The sequence below is a fragment of the Cibotium barometz genome, chromosome 27 (assembly GCF_041138505.1).
Source record: "Cibotium barometz isolate CiBa-2024 chromosome 27, ASM4113850v1, whole genome shotgun sequence".
Lineage (NCBI taxonomy): Eukaryota > Viridiplantae > Streptophyta > Polypodiopsida > Cyatheales > Cibotiaceae > Cibotium > Cibotium barometz.
The window spans coordinates 245,611-256,033 of NC_141072.1; the positions used below are offsets into that span (position 1 = coordinate 245,611).

Genomic DNA, 10,423 nt, shown 5'->3' on the forward strand with positions numbered 1-10,423 from the left:
ACATTGATTGATGATCTCAATTTCACTTGTATCCTTAATAGTGATGTGATGAGCAGATGGGTTACAAGATATGAGGATGCAAAGACAAAAAGGCAAGCAGAAAGAGCTCTCTTTTGGAGGCAACATGGCTCTCGGAAGGCGTACCCTAAGCATCTAGCAACACTTCCGAATGATATCCATGTTGATTGGTTGCATGAGGAAATGGAGAGAGCAGAGAGCGACGAGGGGCTGCATATCACGGCGGAAGAATGGGAGTATGCACGAGGATGCATGTCAAAGGTACATAGAACTAATGTTTTGCATTAGTTGTAAGTGATTTGCTTTCAATATTTATTCACATTGCTTACACAAATATTGCTTCTATTTTGGTCCAGTGCACTATGTTCAATGCTATATGGTGTGAAGGCAAGCATTTTCGAACACAAAGAATTGATGAAAAGAGAAATACACAAGATTGCGGTGTCATTAGTAGCTTTGAGGGAGCTAATGGAAAAATGGATGATTATTGTGGCATAATCCAAGACATATTTAGGCTTGACTTTCGTCACTTCTTTGTGTATGTTTTGGATGTCAAATGGCAAATGAACGTGGTGGAAAAAGGGCCTGATGCAACGATAAAACGCCATGCAAGTGGATATGTAACTATTGACTCTACAAAGTTCTGGCAAACAAAGAAAGATAGGCTCGTATTGCCACAACAATGTGAGCAGGTATGCATTTTTTTACTAATGTGTTTCATGTACATATATATCTAAGCTCGCGTACCCCTTGACTTTTGATATGCTAATTAATTACTGTACTGTGTGTATTTGAGTAGGTTATCTATCTACCAATGGTGCATGACATCAAATGGTGGTACGTCATCCCTATTGCACCACGTTCCAAAGTGATGTATAATACATTCACTGATATGGAGCATATGGAGGATGTAACAAGCCGCAATGAAGATGACGTCGAACATGCCATTGAAGATGTTGTGATCGATGATCAAGAAATAAGAGATGATCATGATAATGATGATGAGCATGCCATTTCTCATGATCATGAGAATGACCCTACCATTGAGGATGATGGTGATGTTGATGAGGATGATCAGGACATCGATACCATTATCAATGGAGTACAGAATATCGATAGTGGAATAAATTTAATCGTAGCCTTACCAATTGATCAAATGGATATTGATGTTGATCGTTTGGCAAGGATGGATCTTATTGAAGATGAGATCGAACCCTAACCAATCCGTCACTGTATGTTCTAAATTGATGACATTTCTATCATCTCATATGCATAATTTATTTTTGAATATATTTCATTGTTGTAAATGCATGTAGTGGGATTGTGTAATGATATATACTGTAATGTACTATGAGATGGTTTAAGGAAAATAGTTTTTAATTTTGTAAAGGAATTCAATTTTTCTTCAGTTTTTCTCTGCCATGCGTGTATCAATCCGTGTATAGCAGCGTGTATTTATCCATGTATAATAGCGAGTATTACCCCGTGAATATTATCGTGTATAGATGCGTGTATTACTGCGTGTATATAAACACGTTTATACACGCGTTGATAAATGCAAATATACACGCGAACTTAAATGCTAAAATACACGCGCCCGATTCTATTCAAATACAAGCGCGACCATACACGCGTTCGTAATTTATCGCGTGTATGAAACGCGTGTATGGCAGCATTGTCTTATAGTGACTGCTAAAAGGCATTATTCATCAAGCTTTTTGAGCTCGAATAGGCAACAGTCTAGGACATTTCCAATGAGCTTTTCTTGTACTGCGACACGTAAGAAGCTAGGGACTAAGAACTCTATGGGCATGACTACTTCAGTACCATAGGTTAAACTGAAAGGGGTAGCATTGGTTGCTGCCTTGTAAGAAGTTCTATAAGCCTAAAGTGCAGCCATCAAATTTTGTTCCCAATCATTGTGGCTGGCCTCCACGGTTTTAGTTAGAATGGCACATAGGATTTTGTTTGTGCTTTCCGCTTGGCCATTTGTTTGTGGTTAATATAGGGAGGACTTTCTATGAGCGACAACAAGGAACTCTTGCAAGAGGAATTGAATTACCTCATTAATGAAATGTGTCCCATTGTCTGGTTCTGACAAGCTCCAGGGGGTAGCTGAAGCGTGTAATGGACTGATTCATAGAGACATTTAGCAGACGATCTAGCATCGGCCTTGTGGGTTGCACGAGCTTCTACTCACTTGGTGCAATAGTCTGTAGTAGCTATTAACGGTATCAAGATTGAGTGTATTTGGCTGCTGGATTGATGGGTCCAATAAAATCTATGCCTTGTGGGTTGCACGAGCTTCTACTCACTTGGTGCAATAGTCTGTAGCTATTATGTATTTGGCTACTGGATTGATGGGTCCAATGAAATCTATGCCCCATTTCTCGAATGGTTGTAAATACATAATGGGGTTCAGGGGCATGTGGTCCTTGAAGCAGGGAATTGCTGTACGTTGGCACCCACTCATCACATCGTTTGACGTATTCTGCTACGTCAGCCACCATTAGAGTGGGCCACCATAACCTAGCCATAAGGACTAGCAGTGATATCTTCTACAAAGTGCCCCTAGAACAGGCAGAGTGAGCCTACTTGAGGAGGAAGATATACTCGTCTTCTCGGATAGAGTGTCGTAGAATTTTATCTTTATCCTGCTTATAAAGTTGGCTTGCAATGAGTTGGTAGGGGGCCGCTTGTTTGATTAAGTGACGAGCGTAATATTTGTTGAGGAGGGGATCTACAGGTAAGACATTGGCTAAGAAATGTGCCACCTCCTCACCCCATTCAAGAATCAAGCATAGTTGGAATAGGGCAGTGTTTGGTAAATTATCATCTACTCCCACTTGGTTGTTCACCATTGGGGATCCTTGACATGTGGTCTTGCTGAGAACCTTTCCTCACTATAATGGTGGTGAAGTCAAACTCAAGAAATATAAGCAGCCCACCAGGTGATTCTACCTATCATATAGGGCTTATTACCAAGTACACAAGGGCTTGGTGGGTGGTCGACAAAGAAAACAAATTTAGTCGCTAGAAGATAATGGCAGAACTTCTTGATGGTGTAGATCATGGCTAATCCCTCTCTCTCGGTCGTAATGTAGTTCCTCTCAGCTTCATTAAGTTGGTGGTGATTGGCAAAACTAATGGGGAAATCCATCTTGTGTTCTCTGGGTTGGGCCAGCAAGCATCCTATAGCACAAGCTGAGGCATCGATGTGGACATGAAATATGATGTCCCAGTTTGGGGGACCTGAGAATTGGAACTCTTTCCAAGGCTTTTTTGAGCATAGTGTAGGCCTATTGTAATGCTTTAGTCCACTCGAAGACGATGAGGAGTCTGCAAAGAGGTCAAGCAATATCACTGTACATAAAATGATTCGCCAATAGTAGCCGATGTGCCCTATGAAGCGTTGGAATCATTTGAAGTTAGTGGGTGGTGGTAGGTCTATGATGAGCCACCTTTTGCTTTCATTGATAGAGATTCCCTGCCTAGAGACAATGTGTCCCAAGATTACTCCATTTGAGGGGTTCAACAAGATGCGCTATAGCTTGCACTTTTCTAGCACTTTGCGCAAACATGCAGGCTGCTCCTTCTAAGAGGAATTGACACAAAGGTCATCCATGACGACCTCGAGGAATTTTTAAAGATATTCCTTATAAGCCGTGCACATGAGACGTTGGAAGGTACTGGAGGCATTGGTCAGCCCGAAGGGCATCACTCGGTATGCATATGTACCCGATTCAGTGTGGCAAAGGCTATTTTGCGCTAATCCTTGGGATCAATTAGCACTTGATTGTATCCAGAGAATCCATCAAGCAAGCTATAGGCTTCCTTCCTTGCGACTCATTCTAGCACATGTTCCATGAAAGGTAAGGGATAGTGGTACCACGCACGCTCACTTTTTGGTTCGTCTTGGGCACTATCACAAAATGATAATTTTGAATTCCACCAAACCTATATTTTTCCAAAAAAAAATAGCAATTAATTTTGCCAAAATACCATTGATACTTTATACATACCAATTTTTAGGATTTCTAAAAATAATTTCTAGAATATTCCTTATTTTTCTTAAGAATCCCATCATTCACGAAATTTCCAATTCCGCCCGACAATTCTTAAATCCAATGAAAATTTACAATTTCAATGGATTTTCTAATTTTTTGGGTCAAAAAATATATTTTTAACGGAATTTGAATGGTCATAACCGCCCGAATGGACACACCACATGCCAAACACCAACCCCACATTTTCCCAAAATTTAAAATAACCTTTGTCTAGTTTTCAACTAATTTTCAAGAATTTTTTAAAATTTTTAACTAACCCCAAACACATTTAGAATATGAACGGTCAAAAAATTTCGGAATCCCAACGGTTTTCCCGGAATACGGAAAGCCAAAAGTTTCACGAAAATGAAAAGACAAAAAAAAAAATCAGAATGTGAGAGGTCAAAAGTTTCCGGAATACGAAAGGTCAAAAGTTTTTTCGGAATTCAGAAATCCAAGGGGTTCACCTCTAAAAAAAAATTTGTATCACATGTGTTCAATGGGTATTTGAAAAAACCCCTTACACTTACATAGTTTTATGAATAAAATGACCCCTTTTTCTTCATAAACTTACGGTATTTTTTCAAAAATGGTTAAAAAACCCCCTCATATAAATGTAATTCTAAAACTTTTTTGAATTAATATACCCCTCCTGTTGAACTCACGTGCTACACTTACATGTTGTTAGGTGAACCCCCAAGGATTTGTGTCATGTCACCATCTCTAAGAGCATGACTTTACCACTAAAACTCCTATCATTTTGCATTATGTCTTTAAGTGTCTTGTCTAGTGATTCAAATGCACAACGATGTGTCATAGGTGCCTCATCCCAAATTATTAATTTAGCTAATGGGCCATTCACTTTGATACTACGTGTTCTAGATGCATTCAAAACCAATGCAATTTTGAATCGTGAGTGAGCAATATGTCTATTTGATAGTAACAATGCAGCTATACCTGAAGATGTGCATGCCAAAGTAACATGATTCTCTCCACACAGTTGAGATAGCAAGGCATTATAAAGATAGGTTTTTCTAGAACCACCAGGACCATCAAGGAAAAAAAACACCAAAAGTATTCCTAGAAAGAGCCTTGAGAATACTATCATATACTCTTTGTTGAGAATTATTAAGACTTCTTGCCATTGAAAGAGTGATATCAGCATGTTGTAGAAGCTCAATGTCATCTCTTCCATCAATAAACCATTGGTTACTGTGGCAACACTAGATCTATCAAGAAGGGGCATCTCTTCAAAGTCAATTTAAGATGTCTTCCATGCTGGCAAAGAAGGTCTTGTAAGTATAACACAGCTTGGATTTTCTAGAGTTTGGCAAGCATTGACAATATTACATCTTAACTATAAACCATGAAAGAAATCCTCATAAAGTTCAGCAAAAAACTTGTTCCAAATTTGACCAGGATATGTAGGCTCACAAAACATTAAAATAACCACAAATATTGACACAATTGAGATTCCCTTTTTTGCAATGCAGCCTCTTGAAGACATGTATACCACTCCTCATCACTCTTCAACAAAACTCTAGCTTCACATGCTTCCTTGAAATTAGGATATAAATGCCCATTAACTATCTGCAACTCTTCAAATGACTTGCATCCCTTACACACAGTGAGTAAAATGTGTAAGATGTATTGCTCTCGCAAGTTGGGCTCACATTATCCATCCGACCAATATTATTTTCCCTTTTTCTTCTACTCCAAGTTCTTGAACCTTTTTTTCCACACCTAGTTGCAAGGAAAATCCATGTATAGCAAGCTATTTGCATCAGCATGCAATCGATTTTTTGTACGGTAAGTAAAATGCATAAGAAGTATTACTCTCCTGCAACTAGGCTCACATTGTACATCCAACCAATATATTTTCCCTTTTTCTTCTACTCCAAGTTCTTTAACCTTTGTTCCACACCCAGTTGCATGGAAAATCCATGTATAGCAAGCTATTTACATCAGCATGCAATTGGTTTGCAGTAAACCATTCTATGAGTGTAGTTTTTTGGTTTGTTTCTTGACTAATACGCACATCATCATGGTCATTGAATATGACATTATTTTGTATAGAAAGATGAACTTGCAACCTTTGTATATCTGGCTTTTCTTTGTGCATATCATATTGGTATATACACCAACATGCCTCTCACACGCAGACACATACCAAGCATCTACGTACTAGCTAACCTCATCAATAACCCCATTTGTATCTTGCAACTAAATAGTAACTCTATCATGACACTTGTATACATAATTATATAAATATTTCATATCTCTAAGGGTAGATCACAATTCAACATTAATATGAGCATTGTACCTCATTGAGAGAAAAGGATTATATGGCACAACCCAATGGCTATCCACTCTATGTCCCTTCACTTGTATGCTATTACGATCATCTAGTCGCATGTAAGTTGGATACCCATTGTCATCTAAAATAGTGGTCTAAGAGAAATTTTGAGGATAAGGATACGTGTAACTTCCATTAACCATGCAAGGATACCTCATATTTAGTGCCCCACATGGTCCATGAATATTACAATGACTAATAATATTGTGAAACTCGGAAACATCACCTTATTAGGAAGTTCATCACATATCAATTTGTCATAGTGTGCAATTTGGGAGGGCTTGCATTCATTTTCTACTATCAACAATAACACGCATGTGGTAGACCCCATTTTTAAAACTCAATAACTAAAACAAACCCCACAATCTTGCAAAAAAAGCCCTTTGATCAATAAGTGCATCATGTTATTATGTTTCTGGTAGAAGACATGTTCAATCAAGTTAGGACAATCTTGTGCAGTGTGACCAAATAATAGAGCATTGGTTATTTCATCCCATTTAGGATTGCAAATAAAGGTAATAAAGAGGTCTAGTTTACCCATCTTCCTCACAATTGCCATTAAATCTTCATATGATTGATGCAGAAATTGAGGCCCCTAGTAGTATAAGAAGATGGCAAAACTATCCTACATCTAGTAGCACCACCAAATACTGTTCTTACACCTTCACTTATACTCATGACCATATCTGCAAGTCTCTGATATACCTTTGCACGCAAAGTTGGCTGATTATGACGTATCCATGCTAACCTTGATTCCTCCATGCTACTATATGCATCAACCACGTGATGTTGTCAAAGACTTCCACCATGTAGAAGACATGCATTTGTATCATTTATTATCTGCAATCTAAATGCATAGTATTGCCGTTGAGTCATTGACTTTGTATCCTCATTGAAACCTTGTCTATTGGCACCACAAAGAGGAATATCAACATGCCAACCATCTTTCCCCTTTGGAAATAGAAAAAAAAAATCAATAAAGGCATGCATGAGCAATGTAAGTTTGATATTCTTTTCGTACTTCCGGTGTGAGACGTTATTTGAATATCTCGATGACCTACATTAGGATCATCCCCTTGACACGGCATGATAGCACCTACCTCAATACACCCATAGGAACCAATTATTGCCTAAGGTTGACCATGTTTGGTGATTACCATTCTTAAGTCCACATATGGACTTATCTATGATATTTCTCTCATAGTACAAAATGTACATCCATATGCATTGTCTTCATGCATCATTGTTTGCAACCTTTCCAACACATGGTGAATTAAGGAAGGCATCCCTTGTAGTAGATTTTCCAATTCATGCTCTGTATCAAACACATATTGAGGAGTTGTATGTCCTGTTTTATCAAGCATGAGTGTTCCAACACGGTGATATGTTGTACCATGTACTCGAAAGCTATACTAGTGACTTGTTTATCTAATTGAACACCCAATGAAACAAAAGATAATGCATTGCTATAGATGCATATATTCTTTTTTTATTCTCTACTCACACTATCATTACCAAGCAATATATCACTTAACGTTGGAGGAGGATTTTCTAACAGTGGCAACAAAGAGACCTTTCCACATGCACAACAGAATGTTAATGGTTTCTTATGGACTCATTCTTCCATAGTTGTGTAAAGCATAAATGGAATCTATAACCAAGGTCTACCAAAGATTGAAGAATACAATCACCAAAAAGAAATAATATAGTTTCAAGGTGCTTTACATTATGTGTGAATGGAAATACACGTTGTTGCGTGACGAGTGGATGAGTGGTGATGATCAATGCAAGGATGCAACTCAAAGATGCAAGCACGAAAACAAGTGACATTCTTCTTTAGGGCTCTTGTAAAGAGTTCCAAGTTGTAGATGAGTGTGGGAGTGGGCTTAAGAATAATCCCACATGGGAAGTTTTGGGAGTTTTAGAGTTTTTGTATAAAAAGTGGCTCATTTGAGAGCTTATGGACACATTGGGCTAAACTCATGTTTGAGCTCTCTTGAGACTAGCTCTCCCTCTTGTTCATAGAGGTGCAAGCTCTTCTCTCTCCCCATCTACATTATTGTATGAGAAATACTCTTTTTTTAATTCAAGGCAATGAGTTGATGTTTGTCTCTCTTCTCATGTCTATTCTCTAGTGTGCATGTTTCTTTGTTGATAGCTTCAAGGTTTATGTGCATGCTAGGGAAGTAAGTGCTTGAGAATGAAGTATGCTTTGAGCTTGTGTATGCATTAGCTTAGCTTTCTTCTTGTATTGGATGCATGAATGAGTGGGATGATGAGTGAATGAGTTATGGCAAGATTGAGCTTGTGTGTGTGTTAAGTCTATGTCAATGGTAGTAGTATTCTTAGCATTCTCTCCATTTGTGGATAAGCTTTTGTGCACCGGTACGGGTTGAATCCCTAGCTCCGAAAGGGATGCAAATCCCATTGGATTGAGCTACACTTGGATCATGCTACTCTTGCTACAAGTGAGAGAGTTTTCTGTCTCTCCATTGGCGCCGCTGCCGGGGAGAAGACTCAAAACCGGTTGAGAAGCTTGCATTACTACCACTATTTCTTTTTGTTTTTAGGTTTAGGGTTAGCATGAGTGTGGAATCTCGGAGCTAGTGATTAGAAGAGAAAAAAATAGATTAGTACTTACTTGTGTGGTTGAGATCTACTCCCGCTAATGTTTTCTCATTCATGTTTATGCTTTCCATGGTTGTTTTCATCGCTGTGTTCATTTTTTGTTCATAGATTAGAAACGAAAATCTGAATAATACATTAAGCTCAATGCATTATGTGTGAGCTTATGTATTATGCGTTAAACTTGTGCTTAATGTATTAATGCGTTATGGCTTAAGCTTAATGTATTATGCCATAATGCAATAGATTAATGCTTAAACACAATATTAGCCGGCTGCATCTAAGGCCGTGTGGGCGGCTGGCTGTAGCAAGAGGGAAGTGAATGACGGCGGTGGAAGGCTGAAAAAAAGAAGATGACCGGCTGCAGCTAAGGGCCGCATGGAAAGGGCAAAGGGCTGGTGTGAAGGCAGCTGCTAGGCCGGCGAGAGGCGGTTGTGAAGGCTGGCTTCTGGAGTAGAGCTACATTCACCTGGCTTACACCCCTCTTCAAAGCAGGGTCCAAAAGGTCTTTAAACGACTGCCTCCAGGCTCTCCTATGACCTCCACCTCATGATCTATGACATCTATGCTATTGTGAAGCCGCCTGCTACTCTCTTTCTTCTAATTGCAGCGCTGAAGGGAGATACCGGCATTCAAGAGCCCAACATCATGGCGGATGGTGCGGGGGTCACTGGAGAGTTGACAGAGCCCTTACTTGCTTCATCTGCAACCAGTAGCTTTGCGAAGGTTGGAAGGTGATGAGGCGACTGCAGCAGTGAAGGGCGGCGACGGCTGCCAGTGGTGAAAGAAAAGAAGGTAGTGGCGGTGAAGAGGGCGGCGAAGGCTGCATTGTTGAAGTGGCCGGCGTGGAGGCAATTGGGTGCGAAGTGGCCAAAGGAGGCGAAGCAAGCGTTGTGACTGGCCGGCAGAGCCTAGTGCTGAGGTGACTGTTGGCAGCTTGCAGGTGAAGCAGAGGGGGTGGCCGGCGAAGGTGAGCCTCAGCTAAGAAGCAGAGGCGGAGAAGTGAAAAAAAAAGCCAACCAGTGGGGCTGCTGGCTGGCAAGGAGGCGAAGCCAAAGGCCTGCTCTGCAAGTCGGTGTGAAGGCGACTGGCCAGTGCGAAGGGGCGCAGAGGCCGGCTGAAAGCGAAGGAAGTGGCCGCTGAAGGGCCACAGGAAAGTAGAGGCGGTGGTGAGGCGAGCGAAAAAGGAAGGCGAGCTGGAAGGTGACTGCGGCGAAGGTTGCTGGCTGTTGAAGGCTACATCAAAAGAAGGCCAGAGAGGCGTGAGCCAGCTGGCTGTGAAGGTTGCAGAGAAGACGCGAGGAGGCACGTGCAGGAAATCCGGGAACGGCGCACGATCCGGAGGCTGCAGAAAGATAAGGTTAGTACCTTTTTTTTA

The 10,423-nt window shown here is 40.3% G+C and overlaps 1 protein-coding gene across 1 annotated transcript; it reads left to right on the top strand.

Annotated features, from left to right (window-relative positions):
* Window positions 1-581: 581 nt before the first annotated feature.
* Window positions 582-10,188, top strand: LOC147622970 (uncharacterized). Its single transcript, XM_086820976.1, has 4 exons — window positions 582-710; window positions 818-1,198; window positions 9,625-9,771; window positions 9,982-10,188. Exons 1-4 carry the CDS (start codon window positions 582-584, stop codon window positions 10,186-10,188), a joined length of 864 nt encoding a protein of 287 aa, XP_086677102.1.
* Window positions 10,189-10,423: the final 235 nt, after the last annotated feature.